General features: G+C 34.7%; 3 protein-coding genes across 4 annotated transcripts in view; 2 read left to right on the forward strand and 1 right to left on the reverse strand.

Annotated features, from left to right (window-relative positions):
* LOC127851553 (uncharacterized) overlaps positions 1-1,930 on the reverse strand; it is a 12,806-nt gene extending 10,876 nt beyond the window's left edge. The window contains exon 1 of one of the 2 annotated variants that reach the window (XM_052385380.1): positions 1,756-1,930. In XM_052385380.1, coding sequence (XP_052241340.1) covers positions 1,756-1,819 — 64 coding nt within the window. In that variant the 5' untranslated portion in view covers positions 1,820-1,930. Of the gene's footprint in view, positions 1-1,656 lie in introns of both variants that reach the window. The other variant, XM_052385381.1, reaches the window with a different exon arrangement.
* Positions 1,931-5,012: 3,082 nt separating this feature from the next.
* On the forward strand, positions 5,013-6,122 carry LOC127849880 (MAGE-like protein 2). The gene has a single exon (XM_052382632.1). It carries the CDS (start codon positions 5,013-5,015, stop codon positions 6,120-6,122), a length of 1,110 nt encoding a protein of 369 aa, XP_052238592.1.
* Positions 6,123-16,422: 10,300 nt separating this feature from the next.
* LOC127851555 (uncharacterized) lies at positions 16,423-20,379 on the forward strand. Its single transcript, XM_052385386.1, has 6 exons — positions 16,423-16,559; positions 16,721-16,911; positions 17,118-17,507; positions 17,683-18,042; positions 18,413-18,521; positions 18,766-20,379. Exons 1-6 carry the CDS (start codon positions 16,468-16,470, stop codon positions 19,235-19,237), a joined length of 1,614 nt encoding a protein of 537 aa, XP_052241346.1. The 5' UTR covers positions 16,423-16,467; the 3' UTR covers positions 19,238-20,379.
* The last annotated feature ends 1,292 nt before the right edge of the window (positions 20,380-21,671 follow it).

Here is a 21,671-nt window from a genome sequence, read left to right on the forward strand (position 1 = left end):
AATATGATAGTAATACTTAATGAATAAGCAGTGCAATAATATTGAACATGTCATAATTTAGGGAAATACCGTCGATATGCCCCTTTAACATCAGTGCGAGGTTTACTGTCACTCACAGTTTAGGCTCTATTATTAACATAGTAGCAAGCTATGCTTAAGATGTTCAGTTCAATGTAAATGAAACCCCACACATTAGTATTAAAGGTATTTAAAATACCCATATACGTTTCAGCAAGAGCTTCCTTTCCTACAATAAAAGTTGTTATATGAAATCGATTTTTTTTCTGGTTTAATGATTATATAGCGATTTTATAAGCGATGTTTAAATGAAACTGTATTCATAGCGGCCATATGCATTGTCAACCTAATGGTCAGGAATACAGTATATTTCAAAGTTAACTTAATGTTCTATTCCTTTAATATATTTATAGTTAAATTTGTATTTTACTTTGTATTTCATATAATGTATAGACTGCTAAACCTTATGTTTGAGCGCTTTTTAACATCAAAAACGAACACAACAGTAGGTATTTAAACTATTTATTTCTAACCATCGTTAACAGCAACCCCATCTACATTCAAAACCTCATATACGCTCACGCAGTTCTTTTGTTTTGCGATTCGATTTCAATCTAGGACATCAACCAATATGTTTGTTTGATCGATGATAGTATTGTTTACTTTCTTCAAAGTCAGTGTGTGTGCGAGCGCTTATTTTCGTCAATAATTTATAACGCAGCTCTTAATGTTTAAGTGTTTTTTCCGGCCGCATGTTTATTGAAATAAATGATAATTTTAAGCAAAAAGTAGGTAACACATAGGGCATTAAACGATTATTGTATATAAGGCTCACCCCACATGTATTCCAATTACATCTGTGCCATAAAGAACGTTTTAAGAACGTACACAATGTAAAAGAATTGACAGTATGGGTTCTTTTTGCTATATAACTTGACATCTTAAAGACATACATTGTCAATGTTATTACGTTAATAAGGAAACGATGGACTTAGCAAAGTTGTGACATAAAGTTGTGACATAATCATGTAAAATCAGATACTTTCTTGTCTCCCACACAGTCAAAACGCAACGTAACCTACCTCCTCATTACGTCTAGAATTTACATTAATTTCCATACTTTAAAATCTTCTAAGGGCTGTACTTGAAGATACTTTCGTTAAAAGGAAAAATATGTGCTTAAGCTTACCTAATTTATGCTTAAACAATAAGAGGATGTGAACACAATTAGAGACAAGTAACCCGTGCCGCAGAAATAATTTTATCTATTATAGGAATATTGAAAACAGTTTGATGATGATGATGGTGATGATGATGATGATGATGATGATGATGATGATGATGATGATGATGATGATGATGATGATGATGATGATGATGATGATGATGATGATTATGTTGATCTAAATGATGTTTAGGATGAGGATGATTATAATGGTGATGTTGATGATGATGATGTTCGAGAGGAAAAAAAGAAGACGAACGAGGTGATGATGATAATGGTTTCATACTGTTGCTTTTTTGCTATTGCTGATGATGATCAAACACAATTATCATAATTAATGCGAACCTAAATCTGGCGCGTATTTTAACATGTTATTCTGTATGTCCAAACCATTTAAAATTGCAAATATGTACCTGTTAGAAAATCCATTCACTCACAATGTTGTAACACATAATTGTTCTTGATTTAAAAAAAAAAATCCTCCATAAATCTATGTCTGATGGTTTACATACGTTTCCGCGGTGTAGGAATTCTTTTCATAAAGCTGCAAATGACAAATGTAATAAAACAATCCATTATAGACGCCAGCGGTGGTATTTTATAACTGTAATTTATAACCCCTTCATTTCTTTACCCAGTTTATGTCCGACTGGTTTAACAGCCATTGAATTTCGATCTAAGGGTGAATAGCGCGCTTGGCTGAACGAAGTTTAAATGTTAACCAGGGTGATGTAGAGCATTTAAACTGGGGGAAAAGGATGCTTGTTAATTCGGTAACCACTGAAAAAACAAGTGAAAGTTTTACATCTCTGAGAGAAGTATCAGTTTGTATGTTATTTAGATCTTTTTGTAAATGAAAATCATAGCAATATTTGTATATATTGTTAAAAGTCAAACATTAGAACAGAATTAACAAATACGGAAATAGTATACACATAGTTAATTGACACAATTACACAAAATATTTCAGATTCGCAAATTTTCGTTGTAGTTATGATATTTGTGAGAAAAGAGTAATACTGATCATTTACCGTTTTCTAAAGAATCCATTATATGCATCTTTTGACGACCTAAAAACCTGAAAATTATAAAGCGTTGCAACGCGAAGCGATTGAATAATTTGGAGAGTTCTGTTGTTGTTGTTGTTGTTGTTGTTGTTATATTGTGTGATACTACAAGGATTGCTTATATAAAGTATAAAATACATCTCTTATTGTTCGAGCACGGATGGCCGAGTGGTCTAAGCGATAGACCTTTACTCCAGGGGTCAGTGGATCGGTCCCAGTTGATGTCTACTTTTTAATTTCTTACATTTTATTCTTGTTTTTTTTATTGGAGCTTTTCAGATCCAATGTTTACATTTATCAATATAAAGCATTTAAAGCATTTAATGGCAAACTTCAACATGCCAACATCTCTGAAAAGGCCCCTTTAAACTACAATTTAAATTTGGATATTATGGTACAACTCTAAACATTACCGCGTTACTTCGTTTTAAAACAACTGCCAAAGTAAGACATTACTTATGAAAGCGATTTGGTCTGTGTTGGGTATCTGTTTGAGTTGTCCCGAGTATAACATTTTCCAATATCCGTTTGTAATACTTATAGGATAACGTCGTAGTTTTAAAGTGTCATTAACAAGACGCTTATGAGCTAAAAGACTCTTCGAAACAAGCTTTGTCAGATAAATGGGCCTTGCTATGGGAAAAAGTGGTTACATGCATATGCGTTAAAAGGCGTCCCAGCTTAGCCTGTGCAGTCCGCACAGGCTAATCAAAAACGACACTTTCCGCTTAATGATATTTTGTGTTTAAAGAAAGACTCTTCTTAGCAAAAATCCAGTTTAGGCGAAAAGTGTCGTCCCTGGTTAGCCTGTGCGTACTGCACAGGCGAATCTCAAACGATACTTTACGCACATGCATTAAATCCCCTTTTTACAAAGCACTGCTAAAATATAATAGTCCCAACGCAGAGGGTTATTACTACGATGTTCCAATTCAATCATCACGACGGGGTAATTTCCCTTTACGCTAGGTAAATGTTCACTATTTCAATTTTGCAACTCAGAACAATCACTTTTCGTGGATTTCTCACACATTTGTTAACGTGCTCATCTTTAGACTTCAAACTCTCGACGTTTTAAATAAGCCAATAACCCACGAAATTTGATAATAACGCAACACGACAATACAAATAAAAGTGTGTATACGAACAGCGTTGCTATATTAAGTTCTAATTAAAACTGCAATTAACATTTTCTCCATGACGTCACAGTAAAATGAGCTTTCGCACTATTGTTTTATAAGAATTATAAGTAAAACTTTGTATAAAGACTCAAGCAAAAACAACAATATGAATTCATGGATCTTGGTGGTGGGGTGGTTCAAAACTATCTTCTTACCGCGTCTGCAGAATCCCGTTCAATCTGACAGACATATTAAGGCACATTAACGTATATGTTTTGCACTAACATCGAGACCTGAATGAAATCGGACATTAACGGCTCATTTCAATGGTTTGTTCACAAATTGTTGTCCTTGAAACGTAAGATAAAAACATAGACGCTATACATTGATAAAATCTAACCGGTTCACGATGCATTTGGATTCAATTGACTACAGAAAGTCTTTCAGACTGAGTATAAATTGAATAAAAAATTTCGCAACAACGCGCTTTCAAACGCTGTTGTATTTAAATGATTTTTTTTTTACAAACGAAATGCTTTTGTAAGAACTAATATATTTTGCATGCCAGTTCCACAGGCGATGTATGCTTTTCTAAGAACTAATATTTTGTGCATGCCAGTTCCACAGGCGATGTATGCTTTTCTAAGAACTAATGTTTTTTGGATGCCAGTTCCACAGGCGATGTATGCTTTTCTAAGAACTAATATTTTTTGCATGCCAGTTCCACAGGCGATGTATGCTTTTCTAAGAACTAATATTTGTTGCATGCCAGTTCCACAGGCGATGTATGCTTTTCTAAGAACTAATATTTGTTGCATGCCAGTTCCACAGGCGATGTATGCTTTTCTAAGAACTAATATTTTTTGCATGCCAGTTCCACAGGCGATGTATGCTTTTCTAAGAACAAATATTTTTTGCATGCCAGTTCCACAGGCGATGTATGCTTTTCTAAGAACTAATATTTTGTGCATGCCAGTTCCACAGGCGATGTATGCTTTTCTAAGAACTAATATTTTGTGCATGCCAGTTCCACAGGCGATGTATGCTTTTCTAAGAACTAATATTTTGTGCATGCCAGTTCCACAGGCGATGTATGCTTTTCTAAGAACTAATATTTTGTGCATGCCAGTTCCGCAGGCGATGTATGCTTTTCTAAGAACTAATATTTTGTGCATGCCAGTTCCACAGGCGATGTATGCTTTTCTAAGAACTAATATTTTGTGCATGCCAGTTCCACAGGCGATGTATGCTTTTCTAAGTACTAATATTTTTTGCATGCCAGTTTCACAGGCGATGTATGCTTTTCTAAGAACTAATATTTGTTGCATGCCAGTTGCACAGGCGATGTATGCTTTTCTAAGAACTAATATTTGTTACATGCCAGTTCCACAGGCGATGTATGCTTTTCTAAGAACTAATATTTTTTGCATACCAGTTCCACAGGCGATGTATGCTTTTCTAAGAACTAATATTTGTTGCATGCCAGTTCCACAGGCGATGTATGCTTTTCTAAGAACTAATATTTGTTGCATGCCAGTTCCACAGGCGATGTATGCTTTTCTAAGAACTAATATTTGTTGCATGCCAGTTCCACAGGCGATGTATGCTTGCATGCCAGTTCCACAGGCGATGTATGCTTGCATGCCAGTTCCACAGGCGATGTATGCTTGCATGCCAGTTCCACAGGCGATGTATGCTTGCATGCCAGTTCCACAGGCGATGTATGCTTGCATGCCAGTTCCACAGGCGATGTATGCTTGCATGCCAGTTCCACAGGCGATGTATGCTTGCATGCCAGTTCCACAGGCGATGTATGCTTGCATGCCAGTTCCACAGGCGATGTATGCTTGCATGCCAGTTCCACAGGCGATGTATGCTTGCATGCCAGTTCCACAGGCGATGTATGCTTGCATGCCAGTTCCACAGGCGATGTATGCTTGCATGCCAGTTCCACAGGCGATGTATGCTTGCATGCCAGTTCCACAGGCGATGTATGCTTGCATGCCAGTTCCACAGGCGATGTATGCTTGCATGCCAGTTCCACAGGCGATGTATGCTTGCATGCCAGTTCCACAGGCGATGTATGCTTGCATGCCAGTTCCACAGGCGATGTATGCTTGCATGCCAGTTCCACAGGCGATGTATGCTTGCATGCCAGTTCCACAGGCGATGTATGCTTGCATGCCAGTTCCACAGGCGATGTATGCTTGCATGCCAGTTCCACAGGCGATGTATGCTTGCATGCCAGTTCCACAGGCGATGTATGCTTGCATGCCAGTTCCACAGGCGATGTATGCTTGCATGCCAGTTCCACAGGCGATGTATGCTTGCATGCCAGTTCCACAGGCGATGTATGCTTGCATGCCAGTTCCACAGGCGATGTATGCTTGCATGCCAGTTCCACAGGCGATGTATGCTTGCATGCCAGTTCCACAGGCGATGTATGCTTGCATGCCAGTTCCACAGGCGATGTATGCTTGCATGCCAGTTCCACAGGCGATGTATGCTTGCATGCCATTTCCACAGGCGATGTATGCTTGCATGCCAGTTCCACAGGCGATGTATGCTTGCATGCCAGTTCCACAGGCGATGTATGCTTGCATGCCAGTTCCACAGGCGATGTATGCTTTTAGGGGAGTACTGCGCATGACCCTTCTTATCCGTACAATTGGCTTTTCTATAATTGATTGACATGCTCATCGAGAATGATATTGTTTCGTTTCAAACAATAGTTTAGTTTGTAAAGTTACATATTGTATAGGTATCCAATCTAAGTATATCGATTCTATAAACCCATTCTCTCGAAATAAACTGTTCTTATATCTACCCTCATTCAACTTTATCAAAAGATAACTGAAGAAACCGTCCGGTTTTTTTCTGCGCATGCCCTTAACATGGTCTACATTCACATTTATGCATTGGGGCCTATTGCTTTTTGTCAAGTTATGTATTATAGTTGTTTTCATCCGTGTAGTGACTGTACATAAATTTGGCGCATCTTTATAAAAATGATGCTATAATATGCAAGTGGTGTAGTTATATATTTAGATATCATAGCAATAATTGATATTCCAAATACATTAATACAAAGTTAGCATAATACCTATTGATAACAATAAAACTCCAGTATGACGTCATCATAAAAGGCTCTACAGAGAAAATAGCATTTAAACGAATGTACCAGCTATATTTAAATAACGTATATATACATGCATTTCACGTGAATGTTGTAAAAAGGTTTGATTAAAGGCACGCTTGTTTTCTATAGATACAACAAAAATAACAAGACTATTGCCAAGCAATGTATGTCCCCTACCGGCTCCAACATTGTCAGAAATATATTTTTATATTTGTTGTCATAGCAACCAGAATGTTTGACGTAGGAACAAAATGAAATGACGTGCATAATGTCCATATTTCAAGTTTCATGAAACAATATTAAGAACTTTTAAAGTTATCGCAGAATCCAGAAAAGTGTGACAGACTCACAGACTAACGGACTGACGGATTCACGGACTCACGGACACACATAGTGCAAACCATTTGTTCCCTCCGGTGAAACCGATAGAGGACAATAATTGTTAGGGTAAATTGTTACTTAAATATACATGTATATATAGGAAAAATAAATTTCTGAAAACATTATCAGGATAACAATTCTTTAATCCTACGCGTGTCTTTTATTTAAGTCACAATATTTTAGAAACATTATACCCTGCATAAAAAGTATTACAGAATAACAAATAGTTGATCTTATGCATATAAATAAAAAAAGCGGTTAGTTTAAGTATGCCAAATATAGATTTAAATTACAATGCTAAAACTTGATATATCAAAACATATAATATTCTGAAAATAATTCATTAACACAACGTTTAAGCAATCCCTAGGCCCTTTCATTGGGTTGTTCACTTATTGTACTGGCCTATCATAACAATGTTATCCTCAGCACTAATATTTTCTCTTAGCTGACCAAACAATGGTTCACTGCATCGTTTTGTCTTGATTTAAGGCGCTGTTTATTTTTCTTCTGAAAATACAATTACCTTTTCTGAACATATTAGAATATATTGCATCTTATTGGGTTTCCCCTATATATGTCCTTTTTAGTCAAATATTCTTACAGTGTCAGGATGTAACAAGCTTAACACAACAGACATTTCGTCTGTTCTGATTTAAGTTACAAGGGCTGGTTAAATAGAAATTTAATTATTGTGGTGTACCAAAATCTTCAAGCAAAAGGTTTAAAAAGCGTTTCATACCTTGTATATAATAAATACATATTACCTATGATATTTGTGCAATTAAATTTTCTTGTCAATATCATCAAATACACTTCCATACATCCATCGACGTAAACAGCCCTACAAGAACCTTGGAGTCATGGGGTGTGTCGGGGGAATGGGCAATAGAAGGGTCCTGATGTGGTGAGAGGGTCCAAACACAACTTTTGGTATACTTTCATTTCAAATTCAGTTGATAAATATTAAAATTTGGGCGGGTAATCTAAATCAAACATACCACTTTACATACAATTTTTCTCACCACAAGAAAGAACATTAAAGAGAAGAGAGCACAGGGCGCAATTGCTCAAAATCCTAACAGCCTGTTTACTTTATGAATCAAAATAATTGAAATAACAAGGAACATGTTTGTAAAAACCGTGAACAGCATTTGCATTTCCTCTTTTTTTAAATAAACGAAAATGTAAAAAATTTAACACTGATTTGCGCTGATAACTTGATGCAAAAGTTAAAGGCCATTTGCTTAAGTTGAAGAACTTGTTCTGGCCAACTCTGACATAAAATGCAACGAAATACTATTTAGCGATATAATAAGCAACAGCAATTATACTACACAAAACGGAACACTCAAAAGCGTCAAACCAAACACGCGTTCCTTTAAACACACACTGATGCTATGTCCAAAACGCTAAGCGAGGCATTCACTGTTTCACTTTTTTCAAATCTGTTTCTGAAGTTTTTCATCGTCAATATGTTGTTTTGGGAAAGATAGTTTAACCCATGTATGCCTAGTAGACTCTCACATCCTTCTAAATGGGATCAATTTATTTCCAAAGTTAGGGATGTCTAGTATATTTATTTCTATATTTAGAATACTTCTTACAGAAATTCCTTTATGTTCCATTTCATCGACGGAGAATTTAATTGTCACAATTGTTACGGACAAAACTAGCTTTTATAATTTACTGGTAGATGCACAAACAGTAAAAATTAGGCAAACTCGATTCACCGACGTCTGTTTGGATTTGGGTTACGGTTATGTTTAAAAACATATTACTTAAAATAACAAAATACAAGGTAAATAAGGCTCGATTGGTTCTTGTCGGCACGGATACAACTTAAATGTTCCCCGGGTACCATTAAGTATACTAAATTGTACCTCGGGTACGGAAAATATACTGAAACATACTCGGGAATTATAACGTTTAATTTGTCATTGTCGGTTGTTGTTGTTTTTTAAACAGTTATGTTAATATTTATTTCAATATTCTGTAAAATGTCATCTTTATTATCAAAACATTTACTCAAAAACATGTTGAGGCAGGATTTGTTCAATAAGAATTTGTTTTCTTTCCACATTGGACTTTGGGCGGGAATAAAACTCGGGTGCGTTCTAAATTGGCCGGGTACGTGATAGTATATTTTCCGTACCGGGGTATATTTAAGTATACTTAAGAGTACCCGGGGTACATTTACGTAGCATCCGAGCCGACAATGACCAATCGAGCGAACTAACACATGTTAAAGTTAACAAATAGCCGTTGATGTTCACTATTTCTGAATAAATCACTGTTTGCATATGAAGTATTCTGTTATAATGTAAGTTAACATTCTTTGATCATACTCTTATACGAGTGTATAACTTCAAGTTTAGTGTACTGATATAGCCATGGGCGTCTGCAGAATATATCCTGGGGGTGGGTCAAGTTTTTTTTCCTCCTTGGCCGCCGGAGGCGTAGATGATTTTGATGATAAATATATGTTACAGTTTGCGTACCACCTCAAATATTTTATATGTCCTTTGACATATTGCTTTCATATTTTGCATACTTCCATACCAACATGACCCCAATCTCTAAACAAGAGCAGACAATTGTATCAAGCATTTTGTAAGAATTATGTTCCCTTTTTATACTAAGAAAATTGAAAATTTGATTAAGTTTTGTGTTTAGGTTCACTTTATTCCTAAAGTGTCAAAGCTATTGCTTTCATACTTTCAACACTTACACACTATCATAAGGGGACTGTGCAAGCGAAGTTATGTAACTCTGACTGGCAATTTGACAGAATTATTGCCCCCCTTTTATACTTAGATAATTGAACATTTGGTAACGTTTTGTGTTTTGGTCCTTTTTACTCCTAAAGTATTATAGCTATTGCTTTCAGACTTGGAAAACTCACTTACTATCGTAATGGAACTGTACAGGGCAAGGTGAATAACTCTGGGTGGCTTTTTAACGAAATTATGGCCCTTTTTTGTCTTAGTAACTTTGAATATTGTGTTAAATTTTGTGTTTAGATCCACTTTACTTCTAAAGTATCAAAGCTATTGCTTAAAACTTCAAATACGTTCTTAATATCATGAGGGTACTGTACCTGGCAAGTTGAATTTGACCTTTGAATGACCTTGACCGTTAGCGTGCAAATGTTAAAGTTTGCGTACTACCTCAAATATGTTCTATGTCCTTTGACATATTGCTTTCATATTTTGCATACTTCTTTACTAACATGACCTCAATCTATTAAAACGGGCAGACAACTGAATCAAGCATTTTGACAGAATGTTTGCCCCTTTTATACTTAGAATATGCATATTATTGATAAATATATGTTAAAGTTTGCGTACCACCTCAAATATTTTCTATGTCCTTTGACATACTGCTTTCATATTTTGCATACTTCTTTACACCAACATGATCCTAATCTATACACAAGAGCAGACAACTGTATCAAGCGTTTTGAAAGAATTATGGCCCCTTTTATACTTAGATAATTGAACATTTTTCTAAAATTGCCATAACTTCTTTATTTATAATCAGATTTGATTCATACCTTGACAAAACAACAGTTACCTGATATACCATAATAGAATCCACCCAAACCATCCCCCACACCCCACCCCAGAATCCCCCACCGATTTTTTTTATTTTTTCACATTTTTGAAAGATTAATAAATAAATGACCACCCACCCACATTGTACCCCTCTCTCTATACCCCCCCCCACACACACACCTAAAAAGAATTTATTGTTTGAAACATGGCGAAAACAAAACACAAATATTTATTTATTTTATTTTTGAAGGACCGTCCAACCATCCCACCCAAGCTTTTGCTATCAAACTTTTGAAATAAAATCTTATTATTTTGTTTTATGTCTATATAAATATTCAATAGATTGTGGAAAATATACCTGAACTAACAATCGTCTATATAGTACAACATTTTTTAAACACAAGCGAACAATATGTTTCAATTATGGTCCTTTTCCACTAAGAATTTGACTGTATTACCTTGATCTTATTGAATATGAACAATGGCTTATGTCTTACTGTCAAGCACTCGAATAGTCGAGCTCTTGTTTCTGGTCATATCAACGTCGTGTCATATTACTAAGGCGCTATCACCATCAGCGTTTTATCAAATACAAATATTCGGCAAGCCTCGCCGTTTTTTTATTCTAAGCCGCACATAATATATAGCAAAACGATGGTAAAGTAACCAGATATTCTCTATACACTTGGACACTTTTCTAACACAACACTTTTCAAACTTGAATATCTCAGTTATAAGTAAAGATCTTGACTTAAAATTATACATGTGATAATGTGACTACATTATGTGCATGCCAACGATAAAGTAATGCATCCGTGGCAATCGGACGTTTGAGCACGAGGGTTAGGTATAGTTTCATCTTGTTGCAAGAGAAAATGGTGAAACACGATATAATGCTAATTAAATATTAATGCATCATTTAAGGTGTGTTTTTACACCAGGGAAACATAAAATTGATTCCATCATGAACTCTGTTGGTGAAACGAAATGTCCCCTACTGCGCTTTCAAGCCTCACAGCAGGTATTTTAGAGAAAATTGGTACCTCGTCAAAAGATAGTCGACAGGAAAGAAACTCGAACCTGATCCTAATGTAATGTAGGTAAAGCCACACACCAAAAATAAGATCAGTATTTCAAAGAATTTCATTAAAAATCCGGAAAACGTTTATTTCAAACAAAAGTGCCAGAAAAGGCCCTTTACTTCGTAAAATTGAATGGACCGGATCAAAACCCTAACTTAATCTGTAAATCATGCAGGTAGACTCACATACCAAAATAACAAGTAAATTACTTAAAGCTTTAAGGCAAACTCCTCAAAAGGATTCCGGACGGACGGACTTATACACGGTCAGTTCGACTTCTATATACTACCCCACCGGAGTCATAGAAACATCGCTGGTATAAATATTCAGGAAACAACCGCTCAATCGCCATGCTGCGGGCAGGCCAGACCTTTTCCGCAAACACTGGATTTTTGCTAAGAAGAGACTTTCTGTAAACGAAAATAATACCATAAAAGCGGAAAGTGTCGTCCCTGACAGGCCAATACGGAACGACACTTTACGAACATGCAATAAACCCCCTTTTCATAGAGCACAACCCATTTATAATTTTAAATTTAAATTTTGTGTTTGACATCTAAACAGATTCTATTACAGGTTTTATACTCCCGCTGGTTATCGTTGAAGTACGTGTGTGTTTGATTATTTGCCAATACCGTACACAACTAGAAGGGGGAAACGCAAATTATTCTAATATATGTATGTAGTCTCACACAATTGTATTTAACGTCCTTGCACAAGGTAAAATGTCGAATATATTTTTTTTTATAAACATATACGAACATATACGAAAATTCCCACTTCAAAGTACACGTTTTAAGCATGTTGGTACATTAATGGTATGTAGCGAATCAAAATGAAGTAAAGTTGTAATCAAGAAGCGTAATGGCATCCGGGTTGACCTGAAAAGATCAAAAGCTTAGAGTGAAATCGCATACCGGAATATGTTAAAAGTCACGTTGATGTTTTGTTATAACTTATCTGCTTTGATAACCTCTAACAAAGCAAGCTGTATAATTGTGTTACAGAGGCCCAGATATTCTGCATTTAATACGTTCCTTAAACCGATATTTTGGTTTGTTTAGCAATAAAGTTAAAATATGAGAAAAAAATTGCACATACAAATCTTAGGAATAAAATAAGGCTATAATATATTACAGTTATTCACACTTGTGAGAACAAGCCACACTGCTTACTTAATACACATAAATTGAGGTCTAATCATATTATTAAGATATGTATAATACAAAACAAAGATCTTATTGTACATAATCCCACTTAAGGTACCGCTTGTCTATGAAGTTCAGTTAACGCATTATTGGATTTAAACCCCTTTAAAATGAAATACACAGGCTTGGCTTAAAACTATGTCATTAATTGCAAAATATTGAAAGGTTTTGTCAAATTCTCTTTTCGGGTTATTGATAATTTAAATTATTCGTTAACGAAATCAAAATAATTTAAACACGGATGTTTCAAATGATATGTATAAGTAAAATCCGTTTATCTTAATAATTATTTCTTTTTTACACAGTAAATTTAATATTAAGTGGGCGGTAAACTCTTTTGATACTGACTTTGCTCAACAATATTACACCACATCTCTTTTACTGCTTCAGCAGATTTCTAATATATTAACCCCGCCTCATTAAACCTTTAGCAAGTTCAGGATTGTTTAAACCAGGCAGCAAGCACATACCCACTTTCGTATCGAGGTAAAGTCCCATTGCAAACGAAACGACTTAAAAACATAGTGCGCATTAATGGTCCGCATACTTAATTCAACTACGATAGGAATAGGTACTGATCGTCGTCGAAACAATTGAAAGGTTGTTACACTCTGACTTATAGAGGGATGTGGCATTGTGAACATTGTAATATCGTGATACAAAGAACCCGCGGCAAAATGGGAATTATCGCAGGTATGTGCTATTGTTACCGTGCAGCAATACATGTAATCCAATTGTTTAATATTCTTGTATGAGCTTTATACAGATGTCATAATTTATTCGTTCAACGAATTGAACAATATAATATAAAAAAAACAACATGCTCACACGTTTAACATATATTGTACATGTATTTTATTTTGAATTGCACATATTGCTATTTTTATTTTGGTTCAAACATCACACGCTGAACTGTATGAAATATTCGAGGAAATAAAACAACAAAAAACACAAAGCAAACAAGGAAATTAGTGCAGTGTTTAAGCGTAATGCTGACGTTCTCAAAATAATTTTGTTTAACAATAAGGAATTGTAAAAGATATAAGCAAAGCTTAAAGTTTGGTATAGTATCAATCTCCGCATATTTGTTTTCGTTTGGAGAAGCAAGTAAATACGATGTACTTTTCAAGCAAGTCGCGAAAGATCGTGACGTTATAAACAGTACATACAACCAGAGAAAAATCTAGAGCTTCAGTTAAACACCGTATATTTTGTATTTCTGTTAAATATATTTATGTCTCAAATAAGAACTAAACCCTAACGAATACATAGCGTTTAGTTCATTGAGGATATTGACTATAAAAGATAAAATCCCAAACTTACAAGATATTTATTTTGAAAATCCTAGAGATGCTATTCGCCTATTGTAAGTTTGGGATTTAATAGCATCTCCAGGATTTTCAAAATAATAAAGTGAATAACAGAGCTAACACAGATGAAATTCACTGTTTAAAACTTATAAATAACTATGCAATATTTATTAAAATTGGTCGTTTGTTTCATATTAAATCCATTTTATGCAATAATGGTATTTTATATTAAGTCTTTAATGATATACAAACAGGAAAAAAGGAAATTGCGTGCACATACGGTACGTTGTTTGTCGACATGGCAGTTTTGTTGAGTGTGGTTTGAAAATCGACTTGAACCACTTAACCATACCTTCCTTAAGTACCTTATAGGCGTTACAAAGTCAACGAGCAGTTATGTATATGGAACTTGATGAGTGAGAGAACGTTAAAACATTAATATTCGCTTAAAAGTTTGACTGTTTTCATGAACATGACCTTGTTTAACAATAGTTTCAGAACAATTGCAATCCATTTGTGAGAAAATTACATTTAAATAAAAACGCAATACAAAATATTAAATACGAATTAAATACAATATAATTATATGTACGTTATCTACTGATGTAAGAAAAGCTTATATAAAACCATGTTATTACGTAAGACCAAATATGTTCAAGTGTATAGATTTATTGACCTCTCAAAATAGTAATATTGTTGTAAAATTTAGCTATGTTTATTTATAAAGCATGGGGAATAAGAAAAACTTATAATACATGTTACGATTAGGGTAGGACTTTTGGTATATATTTATGCACCGCCTCTGCCTGTATATTGTCTTCACTAAAACACCCTATATTTGTTTTGACAATGTACCGATTTATTGTTGATGTTTATAATTTGAATGCCCTGTGACTTTGTTTTTTGTATATCGTATTGACATTTCATGTATACTCATGGGCTTATTGTCTACTGTATCATCAAACAAACTGTAAACTGTATACGACATTTATTCAACAAATTGATTTTTGAAAGAAGGTCCCAATGGGATAAGAACAAACGCCTTACAAGTTGATCAGTTAAATGAAAGACACGCGAGACATTTTAAAGAGGGTGCGTCATGCTTGTGGCGATACTATGAATATTTAATTGGTAATGGTTTTAAGTAGAAAATAACAAAACATTGTATATAACATATCGTTAACAGTCACCTAATGAATACGTTGTAATAACTTCAATAGTAATCGTCAATTATTAAGTATTCGAATTGCCATTAATAATGATAATTTTCCCGCATACAGAGGAATACCATTATAATAGCGGACGCAATCCTCGCCTGTTTTATTATATGTACGGATCTCACAAATTTGAGAGTTAATTTGTTCTTTTCAAAGTGTATATGATACACTTACTGTCGTGTATTGCTTGGTAGCCGATAGCGGGCGCTGCATTATGAAAACAGGTTTTTGAAGTATGCAAATATTGACTACATGATCAGACACTGCTTTATGTATGTGCATTCTAACGGAACACGGAGTAATATTATACGCTGCTTCATAAATCGTTTTCTGAATTGTAACAAGTTTTCTGCATTGTAACAAGTTGTCTGCATTGAAAATACAAATTTGAAATAAACTAAGTGTTGACTTGCTTCAAACCGACATTACAAATCAAACAGTTGTAAGATAAAACATGCATGTAGTAAAGAAGATCACGAGTAAACTACGTGTTCAGCATTGCGTTGGCACTTAGCAGAACAATACGCAGTACTAATACCATTATTCACAGATCGTTTCGTAACGCGCACTATAAAGGAAGGGTTAAGTTGTAAAATCTTATTGAAGTGCGCGAGTTAGTATTTTCTGGAGGCAGCTAATATAATTGTATTGCAGCTTACTACGGAGTGTATTTCTGTTTGTTATAAGATGAAATATTAGATTTTTAAATTTGGAGTTTTTTTAAAGTGTTTGCAATAATAAATTTAAGCTTTAATGTTTACAAAAATACATTATAAGACGCATTGACATTTCAACAATTATACAGTCGTACATTGAAAAATTGACGCATACAAAGCACGTCTTCATTTCATTTAAGATTATTTATTTAGTTTCAAATCTGACATTGAAATGTAATTCTTTTTGGTTTGGCCTACGGCTTTTGATAGTCAGAACAACACACAATATACAGGCCTCTTATTGCTTGTTGTATATATTTGCCTTTTTCTACGTCATTTATTGCTGTACTATTTTTTAAATTGTATTTAAATATTTCAGTGTTCATTTGGACATTCTTAACATGGCGTGACGTCAACGCTCAGACCAAATATGACGTAATTGCGTGTTATGGTGCGGAAAATAATTGCGATATACTAAAATTTAAAATGTGTTCCGATAGCGAGCTGATATATTTGATAGACCAGAAGTACGGGTCGAAGAATGGGTCGTGTTCTACTATCGAAAACAATTGCTTTATGTAAGACCCTTTTTGATAATAACATACGTATTTAATCTTCCTCATCGGTAGGCATGTCTATTTAAACTTACAGATTCTTTGTCGCGTTCTTATTGTTCAAACATTGTTCGTTAACATTTACTATTGCTGTACGTATTATAATTTCATGTTATATTATTTAGGTCAGGCTCAGGATGCTGCTCCCAAACGGGGAGCGACTGTTTGAAGGACTACGCACAAAGTCATGCATACGACTTACATCGCGCTTGCTCTGGCAAATCGAATTGTGAAATACAGGCTGCCGGAAACTTGAACTGTTATGGAAATCCGGAATGGTCTACTTATGGGAAAATTTCTTTTTCCTGTACACGTGGTAAGATTTTACGTAAAAATGTCGGTTGTATTTGTAATATTGTACACAAACAGGTGCAGTAAAACGAATGATTTGGTGCTCGTTTATGAAACCATTTATATTAATGAATTTCGAATGCCGATTAATCTAACTGCAAAAAACGTTCCGCCTTTAATGCGTATTCAGATATCAATATCTTTACAATATATATTATTACGGGATTTAAGCTTCAGATGTGGTGCATTTTTGCGATCACGCTATCGTCGAAAAGGAATCAGCCCACATTATATTTGACAAGCAGGAATTTTCATCAAACAACCACTCGTTTTGCTCATGTAACGTGGCATCTAGTGAGAATTTGATTGTTACCTACGTTGACGTCCGGTTGGAAAGGTTTCACACAACAAAATCAACAACGAATTGCTCCTCCTCAAGGCTGGACAGTTTTCCACAGATCCATACCCCTATTGTGTGCACAAGCACATTAGACGACTATGCAAACTTTGTGTACAAACGAACCGTCAACACGACTATCCGTAATGTGCGTTTAGAATTAAACGATCTGTTCAAATTGGACGCATTTGACTCGCCTGTGTACGTTTGGGTTTTGGTTACAGGTAACACAAGCCAAACGAATTTTGAATACTGCGACATGCATACTTATTGTTTTGTTATAATGTTTTGAACTGTATTTGAAGAAGTTGTAAAGAATTGCGAAATACAGATTATGAATTATACACATGTATAGAAATTCTACGATTTTCAAAATATGTTTTCTAATTTTTTTCCCAGCACGCAATAATGCAAATGTAAATGTTTCTTGCGCATCACTTATGACAACACCAAAAATCACAACGACGACGACGAAGACAACAACAACAGCAACACAAACAACAATGAACACAACAGAATATTCTACTCAAATACCCAGTTCAACAACAGACACAATGACGACGACGAAGACAACAACAACAGCAACACAAACAACCATGAAAACAACAGAATATTCTACTCAAATATCCAATTCAACAACCGGTATGACGACACTAGAGTCACCAAAACCAAACGAATCCACGCCTGGTTTCACGGTTGTAACAACGAGTATCCCATCTCAACATTCAGTTCCATCTACTACAGAAAACAGTACAGATAGTAAGCATACAATTTATTATACGAGATATTGCACATAAGAAAAATTAAATATAAGGAAAAATGAAACTTCAGAAAAAATATCATGAGATAATTGTGCATCAAAATATGATAATCTCGTATTAAAGGCAAAAAGCCAATTACTTATTCAATACAGGGCAATACAAACATAGCTTCGAATATGCACCGTATTGGCGGAGGTGGCTAAACCAGTATGACGAATGCCTTATAATGAACTCAAATACAGTTGTCGATTTCTTGATAGTTTTGAAACTCTTAACTTGATCATTAATTTAAAATAAAAACTTATTTAAATCTAAGTTTAACTATACATGTATGAAGGTATGTTAATCTATGATTGAATGTGTTCAAGCTAATGATTCCGGAACGCCGAATACTGTGGTAATTGGCGGGGCCGTTGCAGCAGGTCTTGTTGTGCTGGTAATTTCCATAGCACTGGTCTGCATTATAAGGTTAAAAAGGTATTGTGGACATTTACCTTCGCATTGAAATAGTCGATTTCGTATGTATATTAATAATAACGCATCGCAATAAAGTCAAATACGTACATGTTGATATCTATCATAGTGTATGTTATGTTTAATTACTTATGAAGCAGTCCTATAAAAAAGAAACTCTCTGTCTTTGAACAATGTATACATTATATAACACTCTTTATTAGACATATCTCGAGTAGCATCGGATTCATAACTGTTATTATTTCAGACGCGGGCAACGCCCAAAAACAATACCTGAAATTCCGAAAAAAGACACGGACACAGATGACTATGCTGTTATCCCATGCGACATAAATTCTCTATACGATAATAATGTAAATAGTAAAAATAAAGTGGCCGAGGAAAAGGATTCAGGAAACACACGCATACCAGGAGTACCATTACGCAATGAAGATAAGTTTCAGACCAAGCCGATTCTGAAAGTACTTCATTCGGATGATAATTACATAGAATTTATCAAAGCAAGTTCTTCAAAAGATCAATATCAACTTCCAAATAACACACAGTGCAAAAACATGAAGCTTGTAGACGAGCAACGACCAGTTAGCAATCTTGAAGACCAGAAACAGAAAGTGGACATACTATTTTCTGACGATTTGGAATATTATATTGAACCCGTGTCAGACTTTAACACACCTAAGCCTTGCATTCAAATGACGTCCCTACCGTTGCAAAATTAGGTTATACTCAACATGCAAACTACGAACCAAACCAAACAGATTAGCAACGGTGGAGACAAGATAACAGATACGCCACATCCAATTTCCCCACCAATTCTACGCAAAAAGACAGCTGATGATAATATGCGTGTTTGTATGCACAGACGCGATGCTCCAATATTAAGCACCAAAGCTGGTAATTGAGAAGAGGAAGGTATAAATGTACGCGACTAAATTTATCAGAAAAAAAAACTCCTGGCGTTAAAAGTGCTTCATCCGCAGTGCCAAGTGCCAATTCAGTATAATCGAACTATAAACACTTCTTCAACAATAGGCAGTGCTGATCAAAACTCAATTAATATATATATATATATATATGAGATTTGTATTATTACTAAAACTAAACGACTTTTAGTTTAACAATTTTGGTGTCAATGCAGATGTAACCAATAGTGAAGCTGTCGTCATAATCCGGCTTGTTTTAGGTTATTTTAATTAAACATTTACTGGTACTGGTATGAACTTTAACCAAGTGTGCAATTGCATATGTATCCGCATCGATCGCACATCATATTCGGTGAACATATTGACTTCTTGCTTAATTGACCAGTCGCCAAATACACGATCGCTCCGCCCACTAAGTTGTGTTTTCATAAACGCTTATTCCATTACTCCGACAGTCTTTGTTTGTCGGAACTCGTCGCCGCAATAAACGAAATATGATTGATTATTACGTGAGTTTGATTGACAGTTGGCGAGTGGTCAATTTGTTTTCAGGCTACCGATAATTATATAATAATATATCATGAACATCATTGTATTTGTGTTATAAGTATTTTCAGTGGCTTTACATAGGGCATCGTGTTTGTTTTCCAAAGTCTACATCATTTCTTGTTGTAAGGATCCTAACATTATATGTAGTCATATTATCGCGTTTGACTCAATGCATGTCGCCGCAGATGATCCCCATTGTATATGCGCATTGTTATAAGTAATACAAGGTGTAATAACAAGCGCTTGTCAAGTAAAGTATATTACATTTTATTCAAAGAGTCGGTAAAAACCATGCAATATTGATAGTTACAACATGCCTAAGATATAATTCATTATTCAGACAAATTATCTCCTATCTAAATACACTGATAATTATAACACATAAACCCGTTAAATTAGTTGTATTAGTTTATGATATGATATAAATTGGTATTGGGAATATACAATATTTTGAAAGCTTCCAAGACATTGCTTTAATGAAATACTATTTTCTTGTATATGATTTAACAAAAAACCGTCAATTGGTGCAGTTTCTTTTCGTTCTTAAGAATTTTGACAAAATCGAATTCTAATTCCATCATATGAATCAATTATGGTATTTTCATATTCGTAGTTATACTTCTGCAATAAGTTATATTATACCTCTGGGTATACACATAAAATTAGTATTCATTAATATGTAAAAATACAACACCAAGAATAGAGCTTTAAGTAAAACCGTTTTGCAATTTAAATCAATTTTAAGACAATGTACTTTTCGATGTACTCTAAACTTCCCAGATAACCTATGGGTGGTATTTCCTTTCCGTCCACAGTTAACTTACTTTAAGTTTTGACAAACTATGTAAGGAAGTCAAGGTAATTCGATACATACTTTATTCTGCTAAAATCTAAATCAAATCACAGTTTGTAGACGAGAATGTTACTATATTCAGTAGATCATTTTGTTCGTAAAAATAAATATAAAAACCACCCAGGTCATATGCAAAACAACTAACTGATAACTAGATATATTTAAATGATTTCAATCGTGTATTTCTATAACAATGTATTAAAGTTACATCCAATATTATTCAGGCCCATGAACGGATATATAGTTATTAGATAAGGTACTTTGCGTATTATTAATATGACATGATATACCCTTTTTATATCACATACAATGCAGTTATATAATAATATGTCAAGTAAAATAAAAGAAGCTATAGCACATGAGAATGACACGTGTTCGACTAAAACTAATGGGATGACATAAGGGCGAGGGGAAAAAACACAATGACAGAGGTATTTTTCTTAAAATATGTCATGCATATAATAGCGCCTATTTGTTTCCATCGTGTTACTGGGTGTTTCAAAGGGTAATATCTAACTGATAAGCACTACTGTTAAACGATCTAATTCCTAACAGCTGACGTCTAAACCAAAATTCGTCTTCCGTAATTTCGTAAATATACCGCATACCAATCCATTGAAAAAGGCTCCGTGAAATTATGCAAACGGATGTATCATATTGCAACGACCGTTTGCGGTGTTTGCTGATTGTTATTTTTTCCACTTGATGAGATGTGTAATCTTCTTTTAGATCATGGTTTATTAATACCAGTGGGGAGCTTTACCTCTATATATGCATCCACGCTATGAGCGCAATGTAGCACTTACCGATGCACAGTATTATTTGAGT

Source organism: Dreissena polymorpha, chromosome 11, assembly GCF_020536995.1.
Source record: "Dreissena polymorpha isolate Duluth1 chromosome 11, UMN_Dpol_1.0, whole genome shotgun sequence".
Taxonomy (NCBI): Eukaryota; Metazoa; Mollusca; class Bivalvia; order Myida; family Dreissenidae; genus Dreissena; species Dreissena polymorpha.

Excerpts from the sequence above, each read along its gene's own strand:
- LOC127849880 (XM_052382632.1), top strand. The coding sequence starts at position 5,013 with ATGCCAGTTCCACAGGCGATGTATGCTTGCATGCCAGTTCCACAGGCG.
- LOC127851555 (XM_052385386.1), top strand. The coding sequence starts at position 16,468 with ATGTGTTCCGATAGCGAGCTGATATATTTGATAGACCAGAAGTACGGG. Across the intron at positions 17,508-17,682 it reads CGTTTGGGTTTTGGTTACAG|CACGCAATAATGCAAATGTA; the intron begins GTAACACAAGCC and ends TTTTTTTCCCAG. Across the intron at positions 18,043-18,412 it reads TACAGAAAACAGTACAGATA|CTAATGATTCCGGAACGCCG; the intron begins GTAAGCATACAA and ends AATGTGTTCAAG.